This window comes from Sinocyclocheilus anshuiensis, unplaced genomic scaffold (assembly GCF_001515605.1).
Source record: "Sinocyclocheilus anshuiensis isolate Anshui unplaced genomic scaffold, SAMN03320099.WGS_v1.1 scaffold702, whole genome shotgun sequence".
In the NCBI taxonomy this organism is placed as follows: Eukaryota; Metazoa; Chordata; class Actinopteri; order Cypriniformes; family Cyprinidae; genus Sinocyclocheilus; species Sinocyclocheilus anshuiensis.
The window spans coordinates 308,209-332,909 of record NW_015548184.1 but is presented as its reverse complement, the minus strand read 5'-3'; the positions used below and the strand labels follow the sequence as shown (position 1 = coordinate 332,909).

Genomic DNA, 24,701 nt, shown 5'->3' with positions numbered 1-24,701 from the left:
AAAAAAAAAACAGGAGGACATGATGATATTTACTATTTTTACACACCAGAGGCGTTTAAATGAATTGTGAATCTAAAATATGCGTGTTAGAGAATGTACAAATGGTTAACATTGTTTGTCAGTCAGAAGTTCTGGGCTTTTTTTTTTTTTTTAAGCTAACTTAGTTGTTATTCTTGGCTGAATAGCTCTAGGTTTTCAAAAGCCCTTTAAAATTAAATATGAAATTAAATATTTTGGATTAAATGAAAGTAGTCAAATTTTTTAATTAGCATGGTTTTGTGTTTTGCTTTGGTACCGAAATTGGTACCGAGAACCATGGATTTTCACTGGTATTGGTACCGAATACTGAAATTTTGGTACCGTGACAACACTAGTTGGGTCTGTATTTTATTTCTGGTATTTCTAGTGTCAGTCTTGTATCAGGTTTAGTATCTTGCTTACCTGTAATTTTCTGCTTTTCTGTTTTTTTTTCTGTGTCAGTGGTTATTTCAGATGCATTTATCACCAAATGCCCATAAACATCTCTCTTCTATTGATTTTATTGTAGTTGAATAATGTAGAATACCAGAGTAGTTGACAGCTAGAGGGCCCTCTAAACACACACTGGTACACATGCACACACAAACAGTACTTTAACATACCAGTTTCAATTCTTTTGTAGAATCAAGATCATTTCTAAAACTATAAACTCTTAACATGATTCTGTTTTTTTTTTTTTTTTGCAGATATTTCAAGGATATCATATTATGCTGGTAAGACAACCTCCTATACTCTCTCTCTCTTTCTCTCTGAAATGGATTTCAAATTGATCGGGGGAAATGTCAACCTAACCTTTATCCACCAGTTACTGAATGTGAATTGGGTAGAGCATGTTCTCCTGTATAAAGCAGATCAGTACACTCTGTTCCAAAGCCTGTCAGCCTTCTTTGGGCTGCCCATGACAATGGAGCTGAATTTTAATTCCTCCCATAACCAGCTTTTCTCATTTGATGTATTATTCATTTATGTAAAAAAGCTTTTTAATGCTGTAAGAGTTTGAGTTTGGGTTATAGCTGTAATTTTAGGTGATTTTTCTTCTTCTCAGTTTAGTGGTGTTGTGGACGTTGTTCAAATCTATATGTGTAGTTTACTGGTGCATCCTCAATTCATTCAGTGTTTTCTGAGGAACTGCAACATTGTCCAATCACATTCACAATGCCCAACCAATCAGCTGATGTTTCATATTTTTAACCTTGATTTTTTTCCCATAGCCAAGGGCATTACTGTTGGAGGGAAGGAGGGCATGTTTAGACAGTAGGGTTCCTGTGTGTCTGTATGGCATCTATGGAGACCATTATTAAGCACAAAATGGGGCCTGTTAGCTGATATTTGAGAATGCGGTTAGTATATCAGGAAGTGACCTGTTTGCCCTCCCTATAGGGAATGAGTGCTTGGAATGGTAATGAATATCTCTGGCAAACATGGCAAGGTGAAACTGTTAAATAACAGCAAATCATTTTATGCATTATGCTTTGCAATCAGAAGTAAGTTATGACTCCGATTAAGCACAAAATAATGCACTAATCTGCTGGTATTGAGAACTGTGAGAACAGTTCTTAATGTATTAAGTTTGTTGACCTTTGTGTTGTGTATCACTGTACTTATCCAAAAAAAAAGAAAAGAAAACGAAAGAAAGACATTTATTGAATTATATAATTAAAAGTTGTAAACCAATTATTAGGCAATGGAATGAAACAAAACTGAAGAAAGACGAAAAAGAGAAGCTGCTGTCTTTTTTAAATTGTATTTTAATGCAAAATTTACTGATTATTATTTTTTTAAAGTATCATTTTAAATATTATGTAAACCATTTTTTAAACAGTTATAAAATAAGCTAAATTTTTATGTAGGTACACTACTCTCTTCAAATTCTAATTGATACTAATTGATACAATCTCACTTGCTCTTTGTCAGACTCTATTTCTGCTTTATATTTCAACCTTTTTTTTTACTTTAATATATACAAATTGAAATGTCATTACAGACAGAATTATAGTAAATATCTAATGTAATTTCCCATAAATGTAGTAAACCAGACAGAACAAGGACTTAACTGTAGTTATTAAGCTGGAATGGCATGTTTGGGATTACACACAAATGCTGAAATATTTCTTCAGTGCATTGCCAAAGTACCTTATAGATCATGGATTTCTTCATGTTCATCAGCATAAAGAAGTATGCAGGTTATACAAATCGCAAAGGCTGCACTCATTTGCTAAATAAACTGTTGCTTCATTTGCAGTATGTTTCATAATTTATTTATGTGCATCTCTGCAAGTATGGGCTGTTGTCAAAAACAGGAAACCGACTTCCTTCCTTGAGCCTTTGTCAGGTAGCTGAAGGACATTCCTTCAGTCCCTCTACACATGAATCTCCACGAGCAGCCCACAGCTGTCCACAGATACCCTCTTTCTACCATCATTCATAAGGTGATTAGGGGTTTTTAGAAATGATAATGCTTTGTATTTAAATATGAAACACAATCCTGAGAATGTAAACAGAATCCGGACCGCCCAGCTGAATAATTCTGGTCAAACACACACCCAGAAAAACCTGATCGGCCGCTTCTTTTGGCTCTGTGGTCTGTGTTTTGTAAACACGAGCTGGTCAGCCAATAGCAGTTGGATTCACAGAACTCATTAGCATATTTAAAGAGGCCCCTCCTCTTATTTCAGTTGGCCTGATTCTTTCTCTCTTTCACATCCCTCCTTCGTACGCACACTTTCTCTCCTGACACACTCTGCCGGATTGTGAAAATTACACAGGCCGTCACCGCAGCGTCTCTCTTAATCTGGATGAACTTCAGAAAGGCAGCTAAAAGGAAGCGTTTTAGCATGTGAGGATTATTCTTGTCGACATTTCTGCTTTTGTTTCAGCTTCGCCTGCTGCATCCATTCTTTGGATTACTCCGGACAGCTGTGGGATTTCCCTGTCACTTCTGGATCTTTTTCCTCTGCTCTTGCTGGTGGTTTTCAAAAGGCGCTTCTGAGGGAAACGAGACCGGCACGCCTTGCGTTTTCGCATATCCATCTGCCATCCTCATTCCCGTAACCACACGTCCTTCATGTTTTCACACTCCTGGATTAGAGCTTCGGTAAGCTGACCAGTCACCTTCCTGCAACCTCACACCACACCTCGTCCCAGGCCTCTGAGGGCCATCCCAGGTGGCCTGGTCACAGTGCGTTGCGGTGGGCCAGGGTCACCCCCTGCTCCCTATGACTGTGCCAGGGAGTCGGAGAGCCGCTGGGCCTGGGAGAGAGACGAAAGCGGAGGCCAGCGGATGGAGAGCAGCGGCTGCAGTCCCTTCCCTCTGTGCTGGGCACGAGGAGCCTGCGTCTACTCCTACCCTCCCCCTCTGCCAAGTATGTCACCCAGATACAGCACTGAAGCAACCCGCTTCCAGAAAACCTCCACGATACTGTTTCACACTCTCTCTGTCTTACAGGATGTGGTGTATTGATTTAAAGGTGGTTTAGGAGAAATGAAAGGTGCTCCGATAGGAGCTCTGATATGACTTCTCAGTGGTTTTCGTCTCTAGTTTCCGGTACAGTCCTTTATGGTGGTTTTGAATCGAGTGTTAGTTTAATATCTCGGAAGATGACTGCTAGCACATTATCTATATTACTAGGGCTGTGGTGTTACAATGCTACGTTCTTCACAATATTGCATCAGTACCTCAGGTCTTTCTATCAGAAGTTTTTTTTTTAGCCCCCCCAGTCAGTTTCTTTCATAAACATCTCTCATGTTTGGTGAAGCATTCTAATGGTCAGGTCCCATTTGACCTGATTATTAATTTGTATTTTAATCACTGTGCTGTATCATACCACCATATAGAAAATATTAATATACCATATGGATTATACTACCATTTAAAATTTTTGGGGTCAGTGAGATTTTTAAAATATTTGTTTATTTATTTATAATTATAAAATATATATTTCTTATATGCTCACGAGAGCTGCATTTAGATTATCAAAAATGCAGTACAAACAGTAATATTGTGAAGTATTACCATTTACATTTTTTCTATATTAATATATTATAAAATTTAATTTATTCCTTTGATGGCAAAACTGAATTGTCAGCAGACATTACTGCAGTCTTTGGTGTCACATGATCCTTCAGAAATCATTCTAATAGGCTGATTTGGTGCTCCAGAAACATTTTTGATTGTTATTATTAAAGTTGTGCTGTGTAATATTTTTGTGGAAACCATGGTACATTTTTTGATGAATAGAAAGTTCAAAAGAACAGCATTTATTTTAAATAAAATCTTTTCTAACATTATACATGTCTTTTCTTTCAGTTTTGATCAATTTAATTAATCCTTGCTGAATACATATATTAATTAAAAAAAATGTATTTGACTTACCCCAAACTTTTGAATGGGAGTGTACGGTACCAATCTGTTACGCTGCATGTCTACATAATGATTTTAGTCCTGATTTTGTGTGTTGCCTACATATCGCATGCATTGAGTTATGGACAAAAAAAAAGAATACAAGTCGCAGCAGATTTTTTTTTTAATAGTCTTAGATTTAAATGACACATCAATCTGATTTGAGTCATGTTTTATTCACTCACCAAAGACTGTTTTTACTTGCATTTTCCTGTGGATGAGTGGTCTGTGTGCTTATGTTTATCCTTCTTCATTCCAAAACTGTTCCTGTGTGCAATTCTGGCCAAAGTTATTCAAATTGGCTTTCAAATTTCATTCAATTATTAATTATTTTTAATATGGATGGTTTCAGTGAAAACATCCCCACCAAAGGATCTCTTCTGTAATATAGGGCTGAGAATTCAACTCTCTGTCTAAAAGAGCTTCAGCTCATTAGGTTGAGTTTAATGAACAATCAGAGAGCGGCTGTCAGCCTGATTATCTGTCCGCTGACATCAGTGCAAGAGCAGTCATGTAGGTGGAGTGTAGCTTCATTACTGAGGGGTGAATTCCCATCGGTGCTCAGCTGAGTGTGTGTGTGTGTGTGTGTGTGTGTGTGTGTGTGTGTGTGTGTGTGCAGCTTGGCACATACTGAATACAAAATATACTGATAATTATTGTCAGTAAGACTTATCTGTGAATTTCATTGAGGGGATGATGAATGATACTGATACAGTATTTTATTTTATCTTAATTTTTTTCAATTTTATTTTATCAGATAAATGTTGATCATTTAAAAATGCTATTAGGGATTCTGATATTAGCTTTCCTTTACAGACTCATCTGAGATTGCTGGACAAGCTACTTTCCGTGCTTTTCTCACATTTTTGCTTTGGCAGTTTCACCCTATTTCACACAGTGATTCCAATTTACAGTGCTTTTTTTTTTTTTTAGAATAAAAATAGTAATTTTACTGTGTTATCATAATCACAGTGTGTGTTATAAAATCATTCCTACCCCATGTGAGCATCCTTTTATTTCTTCTCTAACCATCCAGGCCAAATAGATGAAATCAGATTTCCTGCATGGCTTGCTTGTTTCCACCACAATCAGACTGCTTCTTTTCCGTGAACCTTTTAATGGTTTTATAGCCATTAAAAGATGATAATTAACAGTGTATCTGGAGGGAGAATGACAGATACAGTAGCCATATATGCATAAAAAGATTGGAAAACTGACATTCTCTATAAGCCAAGAACAAAGAAATGAGGACACGGAGAGCAATGACGAAGCAAAAGTCTTGTCCAAGGTTTTAGATCTAATAGGCCAAAGAAATTTCAGACTCTCCTTCAGCACCTGTCTGTAGAGAAATTGAGTGTGGAATCAGAATAAACTGTTCCAGAGGCACAGAAGCATCCAGTTTTTACTCTCTCTGAGGCCTATACATTTGCTGCAAAGAATCTGTATGCCTGCTTGGGGCTGTTGGTGTCTTCTTGTGAGAGTCTTCTTGTGTCTGTGCAGAATTACCCTGTGAAAAGAGCCCCTCCACTCATCTTCTCCGTTTAACCTATAGCTGTGGAGGAGGCAAAGAAAGAGACGTTAAGTGAGAAAGAGACATTGAGAGAGACCACTCTCACTATCAGATGTCTCCGCTTACATTTCTTGGGCTCAGATACAGGAGCTTTATATGTGGTGTCCAGTCTCCCTGGTGGAGAGTGAGCTCTTTGAAAAGACCATTGACTGCTGGGCGAAAGATAAGGTGAAGGCAGCACATGTGCTGCCAGATAAAATGAGTACGACACTGATATGTCTAAGCAGTGTTATCACTTTCATCTGAATGATGGTTTTTAACAATAGTTTTTAGAATGTTTGTGTTCTTGTTTTGTGTGTGTTTTGTTTTCTTTGCTTTGATTTGTCTTTTGTTTTATTTTGCTTTTGCTTTGCTTTGGCAAGAATGTTTGCTTTTGTTTTGTTTGGTTTGTTTTTTGCTTTTGTTTTGTTTCAGTTTTTTCTGGTTTTGTGTGTTTTGCTTTTTTTTTCGCTTTTGCTTGTTCTTTTTTTGGGCTTTTTTCTTGTTTTATCTTGTTCATTATGTTTTTTGTTTTTTTTGCTTTGCTTTGGCTTCAGCTTATAACATAGATTGTTATGTTGTGATCAGAGTACCTGTGTTCAGATATAAATATGTATATATGTATATATATATATGTATATATATATATACGTATATATATATATATATATATATTATATATATATATATGTATATGTATATGTATATATATACATATTTATATCTGAACACAGGTACTCTGATCACAACATAACAATCTATGTTATAAGCTGAAGCCAGCTTATAACTGTGCTTATATCTGTGCACACCATTAATTTCAAAGATTAATGGTGTGCACAGATAAATCATTTACTGTATATTAAACACTGCGATATTAAAAAAAAAAAAGGCAATTTTTCATAGTGACTAACTGAAATATATTTGGTGATTCTGTGATTCAAGAGCTGCTTGTTCTTCAGTAAAACAACAGTTGAGTTAAATATGATACTAGTTTGAATACATCTTGATTTTCAGTATTTTAGCATTTTAAGCCATATTTGTTTCTCTGCTTAAAATAAAAATGATCTTGAAGGCATAACCTGGCTATCTTATAATGTATACATAGACATCGTAAATATGAGATGTGTATTTGTTGTGTATTTTGTGTGGATAATTGTAGCATTAAGAATTTTGAGTTTTATTTATATCAGAATATAGTAGAGATCCATCATTCAGTTGCTGTATGCTAGAATTTGATTGTATTGTAAATGCTAAGCTCCAGTGTTTTCAGTCAGATATGTGTGTGTGTGAACTCCTCCTCCTGGCCAAGGTCCCATTTAACCACGTGTGTTTACTTGTGGGCGAGTTCAGCCGCGTGTGTGTGTATGTAGTCCGGTGCGAGTGCTTGCGGTCTATCAGCTGGTTTAACCCAAGTGTTGTGATTTTAGGGCCGTTGAATCCAGGTCTTTGACTCATGACTGTCTTGTGAGGACGCATTGTGTATTCTCCTGGTCTCCTCAGGACAAGCGGACAGGAACTGGATCTCTGGTTACATGAAGCATGGGCCAGTCTGCTGGACACATTATGATAAGCAGGATATGATGTCACACAGAGGAAGCTACTTAAATGAATTGTCTGTTTGAATATGTGTGAGAGGGCATTTATATCTGAAATGTGAACCAAAAGACTGACAGTAGTGACAACATGGAGTTTACATTTTGTTGACGTCCTTCGGACCCACCAGAGTGCATGTGTGCTTTGGACTTAAGTTGCTTCGCAGGCTCATTGTTCGTGTTTTTAGAGGGCCGTTTAAGCCCTGAACTATTGAGATCCACGCTGGCGTGTACCTGCTGGCCCTTTTTCAGAAAAGGTAGGAGAGGGGCTCAAAATGAACTGAAACTAACTAAAACTTCATTAAATGTGTCCTATATGCTTACCGGTTGTTTCATGCTGATTTCATTTCCTGTTTGCTGAGTTTGTGTATGTGACCCTAATTTTGTTTGTCATTGTACTTTTTGGTGTCATTTATAGATGTAAATTTATTTGAGTGATTGTAATGGCAAATATTTATTACATTACTGTTTATTCCAATTTTCTCTTTTGAGTTCTTAATTCTGATTGGTCAATAATGATCAATGCCCAGTGCAACCGACCACTCATCTGCTTCGTTCTTGGTTTATTTTATTATGATGACCATGTAGGCTTATCGTCACCTTTACGCTTAGCTGTTCATCATCTAACCAGAGATGTAGACACATCGTGGGAACGTTTCGGGCTGATTTAGCTGACATGAAACAGTCAGCCATTGTTGTGTTGACCTTGCAGCTCTGGAATGCTATAGTTTGCCATCATGGATTGTTGTACTTGAAGCTCTTCTGCCAGAATATCTGACACTATCATAGTCCCCAAGGCCACTTGTCTGGCATGCTTGCAGGAGACATCTGTCTGTCTGAAGTGTTGGTGTCTGGACCTTTTCCTTTATTTCCTCCCAGGAGTCCAACCTCCTGTTAGCGTCTGCAGCATCCTGCTGTAAATTTTGCTCTGACAGTTGAATATCAAGCTGATCGGACAGTCTTCTTTATTAGTGTTGATCCAAAGCCTTGGGATTGCTTTGCTGCCATTCATTGTGTTCAGGTGACACCTCTAAACTGACTTGACTGAGAGCTTTCATTGTCTTGTCAGTTTGTTTTGTGAATGTTTGTGCTCTGATAAGTGGGTTTTTCTTTTTATTCTGAACAAGAATATTCCATTATGCAGTGATCTGATTAGTATTATTATTATAAGCCCAAACAGACTGAAGGCATTGCAAAGCTGATAGTTCATCCATTTACAATAGCTTTCCCATAATCCTTCGGATTGTATTTGTAGCACAAACAATGCATATATTTTTTACAGGCTTAGTAATTGTTGATTGTACTTCTTTAAGGCCTCTGCAGTGATGATTTTATGTTCTCTTCAGAATATGACAGACAGTTAGCACCCACCAAAGCCATGGCAGCGGCTTACCTGGACCCCAACCTGACCCATGCCCTGAACCAGGGGGTCAAGCCTCGCTTCAGCGCAGGGATGGAGCGGACAGCTGGGACTCTGGAGCGCGTACTCAGAGTCTTCCACTACTTCGAAAGCAATAGTGAACCCTGCACCTGGGCCAGCAACATCCGACACGGCGACTCAACTGATGTCAGGGTGAGTCTGCAGATCAGCTGGGTCACACTCCTAATGTTCTCCAGGATATAGAATACTATATCGGATCATATCGATTGCAGAGAAGAGAAGAGAAATGCATTGTCATTGTTCTTATGTATTTCTGGCAAATATTGAGGCTGATATCAGATTTATTTATTTTTTACTTGCTGTGTTTACATGGCAGGTATCAATATTTTCTATTGTAATGTTTTAATATGCATGCAGAATTCTTTTAAGAGCTTTTTTATTATTATTATCTTTCAAAAACCTTAATTAATAACAAACTAACAATAGACTTATTACACAGTCATATTGCTACATAGATTTTTTTCATTCATTATTAAAAGCAAACAGACATCATATGAGCATTCGTTTTTGATAAAACATAATTATTGGCTAATATCTGAAGTTTTATAAATTGCTTCATTATTGTTAATAGGACAATTTTAAGTGACTTTTAAAGTTCTAAATTGTGTATTTGTGTAGGGCCGTATGAAATAATTTTTTTTTTCCCCCCAAATTCCGTTTTATTTTTTTCCAAATTCTGTTTTTTATTTTTTATTTTTTCTGGATTCCATTGTTTTCAGTATTACACAGTCATATTGCTACATAGATTTTTTTCATTCATTATTAAAAGCAAACAGACATCATATGAGCATTCGTTTTTGATAAAACATAATTATTGGCTAATATCTGAAGTTTTATAAATTGCTTCATTATTGTTAATAGGACAATTTTAAGTGACTTTTAAAGTTCTAAATTGTGTATTTGTGTAGGGCCGTATGAAATAATTTTTTTTTTCCCCCCAAATTCCGTTTTATTTTTTTCCAAATTCTGTTTTTTCTTTTTTCTTTTTTCTGGATTCCATTGTTTTCAGTTAAATTTTTCTAGACACTCTTTTAATGTTAAATTCAATTTTATTAATCATAAAGCATGTCTGATTTATTGAAATCATGAAACTTATACAATTTAACAGCAATTTATTAAAAGTTTAACAAAAATTTAATTAAGGCCCTATAAAATGTTTTTTTTCTCTCTCTCTCTTAAATTCAGTTCTATTTTCACCAAATTCTGTGTTTTCCATAAATGTTCTGGATTCCATTTCAATGGTTTCATTAAACTATAACAGGGGTAGGCAAGTTCGGTCCTAGAGAGCCGCAGTCCTGCAGAGTTCAGCTCCAACCCTAATCAAACACACCTGAACAAGCTAATCAATGTCTTCAGGATTACTAAGGCTATAGGCAGGTGAGGTTTTTTTTTCAGGGTTGGAGCTGAACTCTGAAGGACTGTGGCTCTCTAGGACCGAACTTGCCTACCCCTGAACTGTAACAACCAAAAGCATCTCTAATTCATGGATTTTATAAAAAAATGTATTTATTATTATTATTTTATTGAATAATTGTTTCAGAAATACTGTGTTATGTATTTACATTTTCTGCTAAATAAATTCTGGTAAATATTTTTTCTGGTAAATATTCCTTAAAAATAATAATTTTATAATAATTTTATTTAGTAGTAATACTATCATTACATTAGGTAATATATTTATGTCACAGTTTCTTCAAGTTAAACCAGACTTTTATTTTGACGGGTTGCTGTGAAGTAGGGATGGGCGATATCTCTTATGTTATTTTCGATCCGATACCTATATTTTCAAGCCCAGTATCGTCGATATCGATACCGATACCTATAAACTAAATTGATCTTTTAAATTATTAAAAGAATATAATCAGTAATTATACTCACTTAATATTAGATTTTAAAGCCACGGTTTTTTTAAACATTTCATAGGCCTTTTTTGTTTAAACTGTCAGAAATAAAATATCCTATTTTAGCCTTTTACTGGGGCAGTAACCTCACAGGTATAACTATACCCCTAAAAGGGAGCACCTTTGAGGGTACCTCATGAAAAATAAACATGGTGTTACATAAGTAGCCTACTAAAATGTATTATTATTATTATTACCATGGTAAACTGTGGTTACTGTAATAAAACCATGGTTAATTTTTGCATAATTAACCTTTAGCATATTTTTTTCTGACGGATTTATTAACAGCAATTACAGAACAGAACACAATCCATTTGAACTTTTAACAACCAGTTTAAATAAACTTGCTTGCACAAACTAGCCACAAACTTGTACACAAAAGTTTGGGGTCAGTAAGATTTTGTAATTTTTTAAGTCTCATGCTCACCAAGGCTGCACTTATTTGAACAAAACAAGTGCAATATTGTGAAATATAACAATTAAAAATAATTATTTTCTATTTGAATATATTTTAAAATCTAATTTAAAATGCATCTGTGATTGATTGGTTCTGTCTTTCAGCATTTGCGTGTGTTCCGGTGAGCAGGAGAAATGGTTCTATCCCACACAATTATTCACTAATATAGTTTATATTATACACTATTTATACACTATTTATACACTATTTTTCCAGTTAGAAGCTTATTTTATGCACTGAATTTCTTGATAAATAAATAAAATTAATGGTTAAAAAAATGCACTTTAGAATCGATATTTTTATGTGAGGATCGATCCTTTCGATACAACATCAGTATCGAAAGTATCGATACTTAACAATCGATCCGCCCATCCCTACTGTGAAGACCTTTAAGTTTCTGTTTGTATATGACATGATGACAGGACAATAGTTTTCTCAAAAGAAACTGTAAAATGCTCATGAAGTGACTCTCAGAGCAGTTATAGACATTGTTTATGTGTTCATGTATTCATATTGGCTGGAAACATCACGAGCGTCATGTATGTGTGTGGTAAAGAAACCGCGCGTCTGCGCCATTCATACACACCAGGTTTACATGGTATATAGAACATGTAGGATTCATATTGACATACTATTTTTGTGGCTTAATATTCACAGACACTAGTCCATCTCGCTTTTTGATTTAAGTGTACTGACCTACTTTTGATTTATCCATCCAAAATTTGACAAATTCCGTGACATTCCACCTTTTACTGTAAATTCCATTTTTATGACTCCACTTTAGTACAACATTAGTCTGAGAGTTACACCACAAACATTCCTGTGCAGGACTAAAGAGGATATTTCCTCTGAGCTCCAGGCTTTTCAGCATTATTTAGAATGCAGCTTGCAGTGGCCTAGAACACTCATGGTAAAACCCCTTCAGACAATGGCATGCTATGCTACTCTAAATTATTTAATGAGGTTGGTTTTTGAAGCCAAGTAGCCGTACGACTTCAAAGCGCATTGTCCCGCTTTCATCCTTCACGTGGCTGCCATTGTCCTAGTTCTCTGCTGTTTTATGCAGGTTTACATCTGATGCTTATCAGTCTTATCAGGTCTGAAACTCATGCAAACCTGGCCCAAACTAAACAGACCACTGCCACAGAAACGTCACATTAACTCACAGTACTTCAATAAATGAAACAGATTGAATTGACGTCTAAGATGAAATTAATGCAGGTGGTTTTAGTGTGATAAAGCCCAATGATTAAGCCAGGTTTTCTCTCTTTTTTTTTTTTTTTTTTTTTAAATGTTATTTATTTTTTAGACATGTTATATTAGTAGTCTATGATGTCTGTAAGGAGATAGAAAAGATAACGGCCATGAAGTATTATTCATCACACACTAATGTGGCTTATCAGTTCTTGCCTGATGGCTCATGCATTTTACAATTTGCATAATAAATTAAATAACAGTTTTTCCATCCTGTTAGACATCGTATATTATGCCTCAGCAGACTCTTGCTCTCTCTTGGCCTCATCCATCTCCTCTCTCACCATCGCTGTCTTACATTGATTTGAACCACAGAACTTACTGACCCATAACATGACACATTAATCAAAGAAAGATTAAACTGAAACTCTTCTGGCTTTGAGCCTATTTTCTTCAGAATATTCTCTGACATTTACTCATTTAGATGTGTCCTGCTTTATATATTTTATGAACTTTATAGAGTGCTATGCTGTCATTAAATGCTTGTGTATGTGTTTTCAGGGCATTATACAGAAGATCGTGGACATCCATAAGGTGAGGTGTGTGTTGTGCTTTGGTCTGCGCCTGAGCCACCTGAGAACAGGTGAAGTTCATTGGCTCCACCCCGACATGGGCGTGTCTCACGCGAGGGAGAGGTACGAGCACAGCCATCCCCAGGACGACTGGAGGTGAGTCACTGTTTTAGTGCTCATATCATAAGCATAAAACCATTGTTATGGTTAATAGTTAATTTATTTATTAACTGTTTATTTATCAGTTAATAAATAAATAGCACAAGGTTGGTTTCTGTTTTTCAGCCAATAGCAAACAAGGAGATTGTTTGGAAAACCTATACTTTCATAATTTTTTTTTTTTAAACATTTGAAGGAAATCACTTATGTTCAACAAGGCTGCATTTATTAAAACCATACTATTGTGAAATAGTATTATAATATATTTAAAATTATTACATTTTTTATTTTTTAAATAATTTCATATATTTAAAATGTAATTTATTCCTGTCCAAAGCTGAATTTTCAGCATCCATTACTCTAGTTTTCAATGTTGCATGATCCTTTAGAAATTAATCTAATATGCTGATTTAGTGCTTTAATTAACTGTCACCGTCCTACCTGTGGGACGCTTGGCACTCTTTTTTTGTTGTTGTCCTTTTTCTAGATTCATCCTGTGAAAACCATTTTGAAATCAGACATTGCGTTACCATAGAAATGGTACTTTAAAATCTTTTGGCGGTCACTTGAGCAGTGTCAAGTGTCATATTAGAAAATGCATTACGGTCTTTTAGAATCAAACCTTTTATAATCTTGACAAACAACATATCATTGGAAAGGTCTGAGTCTCAGGATTCCATATTTGGTGATTTTGGTTTTGAGATAGACGTAATATTGACAGAGAAATCTAGACATTTGTGACAGAAAAATGCATTAAAAAAAATGTAATGGAGTTTGGATGGCACCCGGTGGCTGTTTGCGGTATGACGCCCTAAATAAAATGTCACAGGAACCTGTTTTTTTCATATCAACTTCAAATTTGGAACATAACTTATTTAGACATAAGGCTTTAATTTTATACCAATTTTAGAGTAAAACCTGTTATGTAAACTAATTATAATAAATAAAATAAAATTAATATAGTGCATTTTATTTACAGTACATTTAAACTTCTATAACTTTTTGATACTTTAATATTTTGAAAAACAAAATCCACATTTGCAATAATCTGCTGATTTTCTTCTTTAAAAAGAGACCAACCGTAGGTCTGTATTCCAAAGTGTTAATAAATTACAATAATTTAAGTTTGGATAGTGCACTTTCATGCCTATTTTAAAAAATGGGGGGTGACAGTTAAGGGGTTAAGAAACATTGCTTATTACTATCAATGTTGAAAACAGTTGGGCTGCTTAATATTTTTGTGGAAACTGTAATACATTTGTCCTTTATGCATTACTGTGGTGCATTCTTTGATGAATAGATAGTTTAGAAATAGAAATCTATTGTAACATTATAAATCTCTTCACTGTCACTTTTGATGAATTTAATGCATCCTTGCTGAATAAATGTATTAATTTCTTTCAAAAAGATCTGACTCCAAACTTTTGCAAGGTAGTGTATTTGAAAATAATGAATTCAATATGATTTCATAAATAGTAATAGTACAATTTCAAAAATAGTAATAGTAAAATAGTAGTAAAAGTTGTGTACATTTTTTAATTTCAGGAGTCTTGGAATTGTAAATGCTGTATGTCAACCTTACATTTTATATATCAGTATCGACATTTGCCTTTGAAAAATGTGTAGTTAAATGTCTAGTTTACTTTGAATGTGTTCTCATCATATATGCATTTAAAAATAAAAGAAATCAGAACTGTTAGCTTTCTGTAGAGGAAAGCAACTATGCTTTAGATTCTGACATGTCTGTGTGGCCATACAGGGACTTAGTAAAGATTGCCACCACTTATTTCTGTCATCGTTCCCCCTCCTGCTTGATGTTTCTGTCTGCAATACAATCAAAACACCTCTCACATCTCTGAAATAGCACATCTTTGACATCTGAGACCACTGTGGTGCTGTGGTACATTTTTATCTGTTATATAATTTTTTTGTCTGGTGGTTCCTATTGTCACTAGTGGTCTATTGAAAGAAATTATGGTAGTTCAAGCCGAAGACCATTCAGAAAAGTGTTCAATTATGCAAACTTTCCTTTGTTTAATTGCATAAAACAGGAGTCCTGTTCCAAAGTCTTTACATACAGTACGTGCCATGTTATATCTGGGTCATGCCTGTTTTATGAGGGTGACTCTGCACATCGTTCTGTTGTAAAGCATTATGAGAGTGGATGTGCTGTTCATCTTTAGAGGATAAAAGGATGATATAATGGCTTATGTATAATTCATACAGTGGGGGTGAATAATTCTGCATCACAATGAGGTTGACCCAGTGGGCGGAGCTTTAGAATGAATGTGGCTCATCGTAGTGAGTTTTATCTTAATGAAGCTAAATAAAGCAGTGCGAACTTAATTGCTCTATTGTTTATATTCCATTCACGCAGCCGGGGGGCTTGTTTCACCCATCTTCTTTCTTCAACTGTTCATTCTGAATGAATGGGCTTTTTATGCGTTTACGGGGAAGTCCGCAGTTCAAAGGATGAGCTTGAGTCTGTTTGCCCTCCAGCATGTCTTCATAATGAAAAACAGAACCCTCGTAATACATGCAGCATTTGCTTTAAAGCAAGACATTTTACCCTCTGCAAATGCAGATCAGCAGGTTAAATTCCTCCTCTTCAGTTTCTGCAGAAATGGAAAAGACACACATAGGATTTAACTGCAGGCGACCTCTTGTTTTTTATTGTCCATGATCATGTTTCCCACATGGGATAATGTTATTATTCAGCACAGCCTAAAGTACAGTGGGATAAACTGATTTAAACCAGAAATCTGAACTGGTTCTATTTTGTAAATTTTACTATGTATTGGTGGGAATTTGTGCTAGTATATGTAGAGCAATGCTTGTTCATCAGTTTTACTGGTGATATTTTTATGGGCCTGATCATGGAGGGACAGTATTTCTACAATTGTATGGATATTGAAGCTGAGGCAAATTTTTGCACTACTCAGATTTTTGTCAAGTCAAATGCTATAGAGTGAGCTAAGAACTGAAAAGAATAGTTGACCCACAAATGAAAACTTGCTTAAAATCCTCACCCGTAGGTCATCGAAGATATAGATGAGTTTGTCAGATTTGGAGAAATTTAGCATTACATCACTTGCTCACCAATGGATCCTCTGTAGTGAATGGGTGCCGTCAGAATGAGAGTTCAAACTGCTGATAAAAACAATACAGTAATCCACAAGACCATTCTAGTCAATCAAACAACATTTTGTGAAACAAGAAACTACGTGTTTGTAAGAAACAAATTCATCAATTCGTTTTAATTTTAAATAATCGCTGCTGGTGAAAAACTACCTACTTTCACTTTTTCTAGTGAAAAAGTCCACACTTTGTTGTTTTCTCACATCAAAATCTACAGACAATTTGTTTTGAACTGCTTTGTCAACAGTTTTTGATCTGTGCATATTTTTCTCCTGATTCAGACAAGACTGCTTTTCGAGAAAGCAATATTACAGATAGAAGACCCGTATTTTAGTTGGAAACAACAGTTTGAAGTTAAAAAAGGTTTCCACAATGCATTTTAAAACTATCTGAAACTCAGTTTGTCTTCATGTTTTGTGCATTATGTTTGAGGCAGATGGCAGCAAGTTCCAGGTACATCATCCCTAGCCAATTTAGAGAACATTGTTTTGAACGTGTGAGGCAGGTGCCGCAGCATTCTGGCTTGTGCTCAGGTAGAGGGATGTGTAAAACTAATTTAGCGTAATTGAGAGCAGACAGTGAACCAGCTGTGAGAGAATGGGGTGTGATTTTTACCTCCCAGACAGACAGCTGCTGAGAGCAGCCACTAATACTGCCATAATTGTGTTGTCTGGCAGACTTTAAAAGATCTTGTCTCACCGGCATCTCTAATCAGTCACATATGAAAGGGAAGATGAGTAAACAGTGCCATAATCTGAACCATCAGTGTTGTTAAAGATTCAAAACACAAAGCGAAGGTGTTCAACCCGAGGGCTTCATTTTCTAAAGCGTCTGTTGTGATTGGTCAGGCTGTTGTATGATCACCTGTGATTGATATTCCTGAGTGATTATTTTGTAGGTAGAGCTGACAGTATGTGGAGTGTGTCTTTTATTAGATCATTTCTTTTCCTCTCTCTTCTCTCTGCAGATATGAGCTACGGATTCGATACTTGCCTAAAGGATTTTTAAACCAGTTTACTGAGGACCAGCCAACACTCAGCTACTTTTATCATCAGGTGATGGATAGTTTAATCTGGCAGCCTGTGTACTGCTGCCAAACCTTTTGCTATTGTCTCCCTGTATAGACACTTCCTCCCCTTTATCTACACTCTGCACGGGTGAGTCGCACGAAACCTGTCAAGAACACGCCTGGGGCGTATTTCACCCCAAAATCAAAAGAAGCTATAAATTATACTTAGTTTTACTGTACCTTGTTATTATATTTGGACAATGAAACCTAGTAGCACCAACACAATGTTTTGCAGTTTGATATTAAGTCCATGACAATTAAGCATGTTCACTTTTTAGTTCCCAGTGCAAATTGTAAAGTCTTGGTGGTCTTTGTTGTATTGCTTTAATTTTTGCAGATCCTAATGGCAAAAAGATTTTCAGCAAAAATTAGCATCATAATAATGTCAAAATGCAAAAAAATAAAATAAAATAATGGTCCTACCATAGATTTCTTTTTCTTTATGCAATATTGTGTACATTTTTTATTTTATATTGTGTATTTCATGTATTTTTGTGTTGTTATTATTATTATTTTGGGGTGAAATATGACCCTTTTTGTGAGATTCACCCACACAGTGCATTAACAAAAGAAACGGAAAGGTGGTTCACTGTTCAAGGCTCAGGCTTTGTAACTGGTTTGATCCCTGCCAGGTAACAAAGATCAAACCATAAGCTCACAATCATCGTTGTAAAACACTTAACCGACAGGTGGCTGTCCCTGTGATAAGTTCATTTCTCTGTTCTATGTCGTCGTCACATGAAAGATAAGGAAACCAATTCCAACCGGTCCTTTTGTGGCAATCCATACAAAAGACAACAATAATGAATACAAATAACAAGACAATTTGATTTAAATGGATTGTGAGGAAAGTACATTGGACTATATCAAACTTCATTATTTTTTTTCATGACTAGCAAATTAGTTCTGTATTATTGTATTGTGAATGTTTTATTAATTCGATATGCAGTATCGGTCTGTTCCAGAGGAGGAGTGAAATTATAAATTCTGTCATTATCTACTCTGTATGGTCAGTATTGTGTTGTGCCTTTCTCCTTGCCTAGCCTAATATACATCTCTTCTGTGCCCAGGTGAAAAGCGATTATATGATGGAGATTGCCGATCAAATTGATCAAGACATAGCACTTAATCTAGGCTGCCTTGAAATCAGGTATGTGTGATACACAGTATACACTGTTCAAAGGTTTGGGGTCAGTAATTCATCAAAGAATCTTGAAAAAACATATTGCTGTTTCTACAAAATTATTAAGTAGCACAACTGTTTTCAACATTGATAATAAAAAATAAATGTTTCATGAGCATCATATCAGCATAATAGAATGATTTCTGAAGGATCAAGTGACACTAAAGACTAGACAAGCCATCACACAAATACAATTATTTAAAATTTTAACAAGTTTTCAGAATGTTTCAGTATTTTTGATCAAATAAATAGTGTTGGTGAGAGATTTCTTTCAAAAAGATTAGAAAATCTTTCCCAGCCCAAACTTTTCAACGGTAGCATAAATGATTAAATGTAAGTGTTTTCCCATGACTTTTAACAAATAAAGACTGAATTCAGACAAATCACTTTCCTCTTCTCCTTTACAGGCGGTTTTTCAGGGACATGCGTGGAAACGCCCTGGATAAAAAATCAAATTATGAATTATTAGAGTAAGTAATGCTGTGTTTGGATCATTGGTGTCCAGTTCTCAAATTGTGTCCATATTTACATGAATTATAAAATATTTCTTCAGACCTTTTTATTTAACTTGAGGGATTGTAGTGCAATTAGTTTTGGTGTTATAAAAAAAAATAGTTGTAAGAAAGTTAAAAATAACCTTTACATTGTTTTGTGAGAAAGTTGAAATTTGTGAAATGTAAAGTCAAAATTAAGAGCAATCAGGAGATATAAGGTTGCAGTTGTGAGAAATACAAGTTCCATTGACTTCCATTGGGAAACCTGGCTTAACACATAAAAAAAAAAGTTCTCTCAATAACTATCATGACAGAAGGATTCGCATTGTGCCTGGACATTATGTTAGAAATTAAATTCTAATTGGTTCCTATTCATGCATATTACTGCAGTGTTTGCTTACGATGTAATGCTGTTAGTGTACTTCAAACCAAGCTCATACTAGACTGAAAGGAGTACTGTAGTTCTTTGAACCATTAGGGGATTTCTCTCCCTCTCTTTTTCTTTCAAATTGTGTGTATATGGGTCAGAATAACTAGTCCGTGTTGCATGGCCCTCTATTTTTAGTAGAGTATAATTGATCTTTGCGTATCTCCTGCAATGGTGCAGGGTCTCCATTACTGTAGTGTTGCTTTACACTGGAAGAGACAATAATCTGTAATAATGGCTCTGCAACAAACAAGTTGCTGTCTCGTTTCTTGCGCTTTTACCCCAAAATCTTATGTTTTGTTTTCTTTTAAAGACTGAAGTCAGTTTCTTGCTGTTTTTTCTCCCTGCAGGAAGGACGTTGGTCTGCGGAGATTCTTTCCAAAGAGTTTATTAGACTCAGTGAAGGTAATAAGACATTTCTGATGCTCCTGCGATGACTTCCTCAAAACGGTGGTTGTCTTGATTTATTGGATGTGAGAAAATGCTATTGTTCAGGCAAAACCAATGTTATTACCTGCCTGGCTTCCTCTGTGGTCTCACACCCCTGAGATGTTTTGGCCCAGTTCTGTTTTCCTTCTCTTTCTGAAGAAGCCACTGAAGGGAACCGTTCTAGTGAAATGCAGTTTGCCAGAGAGCCTGTTTCCTTTTCCACCTGACCTAACTAGTCCCTTTTAGTCTTTCAGTATGCTGTGGCATAATGTCTTCTGTTATTTTAGCTATTTGTAAGGCATTATTCTCTGTAAAATTTGGTATGCGTGAATATTTCTATACAGACAAATTGCCATGATTTTTACACCTTTAAAAGAAAATAATAAAAATAAATGTATGTAGATATTTATTTTTATATTAAAAAGCAAAAACAGAAAATATTTTAACATCCAAATATTATGCAGTTCACCTTTGCAATTGTGCAGTGATAAACTGCTAATTTTTTTCTGCTCGTTGCATCATTAATTGTTCTAGTACATTCTAATTCTGTGCGCATTTGGGAATTGCAATTGAGAATGGAAATGGCGTTTGTGTATTTGCGTTCCCGAGGGATTTTCCTGTTCTTTATTAAAGGAGATTTCCTGCATATTTTGTGGCTTTCACTCTCTTCTGCTCTTCCTTTCTATATTTTACATTCTACCCCCAAAGCAGCCCAAAATCACCTCCTTTTCATTGGTTGCCATGGAAACCCAAGCCCATGTCAAGAGGGAAGAGAGAATTACCGACCAGTTTTGTGGGTTTTTAATTTGAGAATCTTTAGATTTACAAATATTCTAGATCTCTCAAGGAGAGGACCCTGATTCTAATTGGCTAATTATCATCTCTGAATAATGAATACTTATTGATAATGTTTACATAATTTGACAGGGCTTGTTTACACCAATAAAGATTGGTTTGAAAGCTATTAGAAACCTGTTTGTCATTTTATACTTAGATTAAGACCCCTTATTGAGAAAAAATCACATAATTTTTCTGCAAAGACAGTTTTATTCAAACCTTTAGTGATTTTTCTTTGCTACAGTCTTATTCTTGTGCCATCAAAAGGATTCACGGGCCTCAATTCCTTCTCTCTGAAGAAATATTTATTTACAGAATTAATTTATAAATGCTTTTTCCTTTAAAAAGGTTCAAATGTCCTTGTTTGTTGCATTAGGGTTCTTGTTGTCTACGCCTAAAGGTAAAGTGTGTAATTTTTGCACCATGCAAGACCAAACAGGTAGTTCCTCCTCAGACGTGTGCCATTGATTGGGCAGTATTGAGGAAACAAAGCAGCATTTTACAGTGTTTACTATCTTTCTAAAGTCATCTTATGAATGGCATGTAGTTGTCACTAATCTCGGCTAGAAGAAAGTGTTTTATCTAAAAAAATTCACACACTTCACCTTTAAGGGTTTATGACTAATATTATAATTTAATTACAAGTCACTGTATTTTGTCTTTGCAGGCTAAATCCCTGCGGAAACTGATCCAGCAGACTTTTAAACAGTTCGCCAATCTGAACGACGAGCAGTGTATCCTCAAGTTCTTCGAGATCCTTTCACCTATATACAGATTTGATAAGGAGTGTTTTAAATGTGCTCTCGGGGTGAGTTGAGTTTAGATGTTAATTAATTCAATTCATTAAAATAAAGCCACAAGTCATTTACATGTAATAACGCTCCTGATTTATTATTTCTTGTCTTTATGATGATAGACTACTTTAATGGTCTGCAGTGCCCTCTGTTGGCTGAAAGATGAATAACTATAGTTTTGCCATTTTTTTCTTTCAAACGAGAACTCATAAGTAATCATTCATAATTGTGAGAGGACATCAATTTGCATTGTATCTATCAGTTTGTGTGTGTTTCATAAAGTGTTTGAGTTGAATGTGTCTGCTGGTGTGTGTGTGATAGTCAAGCTGGGTGATATCAGTGGAGTTGGCCATCGGACCCGAGGAGGGCATCAGTTATTTGACGGACAAAGGATCAAATGTAAGTACTGTGCGGTTCGATGGGTGAGGGCCTGGACTGATAGACAGTTGGACAGTGAATCTAATGTCTGTATCTGTTTCTTTGTAGCCAACACACCTCGCTAACTTCACACAAGTACAGAGTATTCAGTTCGAGGAGCGAGATCGGAAGGGAACGCTGCAGTTAGATGTAGCTGGAGCACCTGAGGTAACTTCCACACACTGTTTTCAGTGTATCATTTTGTCTTATATGTGGTTTTTATATGTTCTTGTTCATTTTCCAGCCTCTGACGGTAAAGACTACAACACTGAACACCGCAGAGAACATGGCTGATCTCATTGATGGTTACTGTAGACTTGTTAATAGAACTTCTTCATCGTTTATTGTCCGTGTACAGAAAGGTGAGAACACAGAAGCGCTCAGACGAATCATATTAAATTTGACAACAGCCTAATCTTAATAATGTTAATAAAATTTCAGTTTTATTGTTTGGTAGTTTTTTTTTTTTTAATCAAATTTGTATTTGTCAATGTTTGTCAACAGAAGGAGAGAGAGCTCTTCCATCTATCCCAAAGGCTCCAAAGTAAGTTGCAAAACTCAGACCCTCAGGTACTATACCACTTTTTTCCCCAATAGTTTTTCATTAGATAGATTCAGTTCGTCTTTTTCGCCCTGTTCTTGCTCCTTTGGCCTCTTTGGCTCAGACATGTGGAATCTCTCAGTGTACCTTCAACTAATGTGACCCCGCAGCCCAGCTCCCATTAACGTGGCTGTGGTAGTGCCCATCTGTTATTTCACAACCCCCCTTCACACGCTAATGGAACAGACCCGCTCAGTGGCTTCAACACAGATCAGTGTGGAAAAGGTCATGCTGTGATTAAGTTTGATTGAAAATGTACACGATTCATCTTCTTCAACCTCTGTCACACAGATCAGCAAACCATGAGAAACGGTTGCAAGGAGTCCGGGCCAAAGCCATCTCCGTTTCAGGTAAGACTCATCCAAGAGGGCTGAGATGTGACCTCACATTTTTTTTTATAATGAACTTAATTGATAACTAATTCCAACCAGGTTGTGTAACCCTCTGATGTTTTCAATTCTTAATTCAGAGCAGTTCTAGCCAAAATGAATGTCTCTTGTCTTGTTTCTAAAATGCTGGTCAACATTGTAATTCTAAAATACTCTCAAACCCTGCTGTAGTTTACTGGGGCATGTTTTGCTTGCATTATGGGGACTGAATGTCCCCACAAGGATGGTTAAACCTGAAGTCACCTGAATTAAGAGGGTCAACGGTCCCTACAAGGAAAATGGCTTAATGAAAGTACTAAAAAATGTATTAAAATGCAAAAAGGTTTTTTGAGGTTTAGGGTATAAAAAATAGCATTAGCTCAATGTAGTAACAGTGCAAGTCACTGGAAAGTCCCCACCTTGATGGTGCATGTGATTTTAGTATAACCTACGGAATAAGAATGCATTTTTTTTTTAATCTATCTGTTGATAATAATGGTTTGGGGCTTTGTTTTATTGCTTTGTGTAACAGCCATGAAATACTCTTTTGTTCTGTTGCCTCTCCTCAGTAATGTCTTTTGATGAAGACATTAATCTAATGCTTTCTCTTTCTTTCTTTCTGTCTCTCTTTTAAATCTTTTGCATGCTGATTGGATCCACAGATGATATTGGTGGGGATGGTAAAGTCCAGTTTTAATATGTCTTATTGCTGAGTTGAGCGGGGCGAGATATTTAATATTTACAATATACTGTACGATCTCGAATAATCTTGTGATTTTCAGCAGAGATTTTTTTGGTGATAAAATGCAACAATGTGAATATCCCAATGATTCTAATGCATTTCTAATTCTAATGCAAGTTTCCTATAGGTACTAATTTTAGTTTTAGATTCCCTCTTTATCTTGTGACTTGATAATATAACTTTAATGATAAAATAACTTAAAATGATAAAAGATGTACACTATATCAATTTAAATTTCAGATTGCTTTAAAGTTTTTTGCCTGAATCAGTTCAAAACTGAGTTAACTGTTCATTTGCACCATCACTCAAAAATGTTCACAAAAGTCTCCACATGGCATTTTTTTTCTTATTATAAAATGTTGTAATAAAAATACATTTAAAGGTCGATATTGCAGTACATTATTTTTATGAAAATAATTGAAAAGTCTTACTGATATTTTCAAATTGAAAAGCAAGTTGGAAAACATGCCTTGATTTACTGTATTTGACTTATTTCTACATTTTTGCCAGTTTTGCCAAAATAATTTTTATAGCATTAGATATTTTGAATATTGTCAAAAATGTTATTTTAATACATTTAAACTATTTTTATACTTACATATTACTACATATGTTGTGATTATGATGTTATTTTTACAATTTTAAAGCAACATGTATATTGAATATCATCAAACATCTGAATATTTTAATAATTGTATTATTACATATATATATATATATATATATATATATATATACACTGTACACACAAACAAACACACACACACATATATATGTATATGTAGTATATATATATTAGTGCTGTCAATCGATTAAAAAAAAACGAATCAATCGCACATTTTTCTGAAATTAATCGTGATTAATCCCACCTAACATTAAAGTTTTTAAAGGCCTACAAA

General features: G+C 35.4%; 1 protein-coding gene across 6 annotated transcripts in view; it reads left to right on the top strand.

The window, feature by feature from the left end:
• The window catches only part of ptk2ab (protein tyrosine kinase 2ab), a 71,656-nt gene that overhangs the window by 12,339 nt on the left and 34,616 nt on the right, over positions 1-24,701 (top strand). For 2 of the 6 annotated variants that reach the window (XM_016507919.1, XM_016507918.1), the window contains exons 2-15: positions 726-752; positions 8,926-9,152; positions 13,134-13,300; positions 17,409-17,496; positions 18,581-18,660; positions 19,101-19,163; positions 19,965-20,019; positions 21,548-21,688; positions 21,996-22,073; positions 22,161-22,259; positions 22,336-22,453; positions 22,596-22,635; positions 22,984-23,042; positions 23,723-23,740. In XM_016507919.1, coding sequence (XP_016363405.1) covers positions 8,958-9,152; positions 13,134-13,300; positions 17,409-17,496; positions 18,581-18,660; positions 19,101-19,163; positions 19,965-20,019; positions 21,548-21,688; positions 21,996-22,073; positions 22,161-22,259; positions 22,336-22,453; positions 22,596-22,635; positions 22,984-23,042; positions 23,723-23,740 — 1,201 coding nt within the window. In that variant the 5' untranslated portion in view covers positions 726-752; positions 8,926-8,957. Of the gene's footprint in view, positions 1-725; positions 753-2,815; positions 3,402-7,362; positions 7,837-8,925; positions 9,153-13,133; positions 13,301-17,408; positions 17,497-18,580; positions 18,661-19,100; positions 19,164-19,964; positions 20,020-21,547; positions 21,689-21,995; positions 22,074-22,160; positions 22,260-22,335; positions 22,454-22,595; positions 22,636-22,983; positions 23,043-23,722; positions 23,741-24,701 lie in introns of those variants that run through there. The other 4 variants (XM_016507917.1, XM_016507923.1, XM_016507921.1 and 1 more) reach the window with 4 other exon arrangements.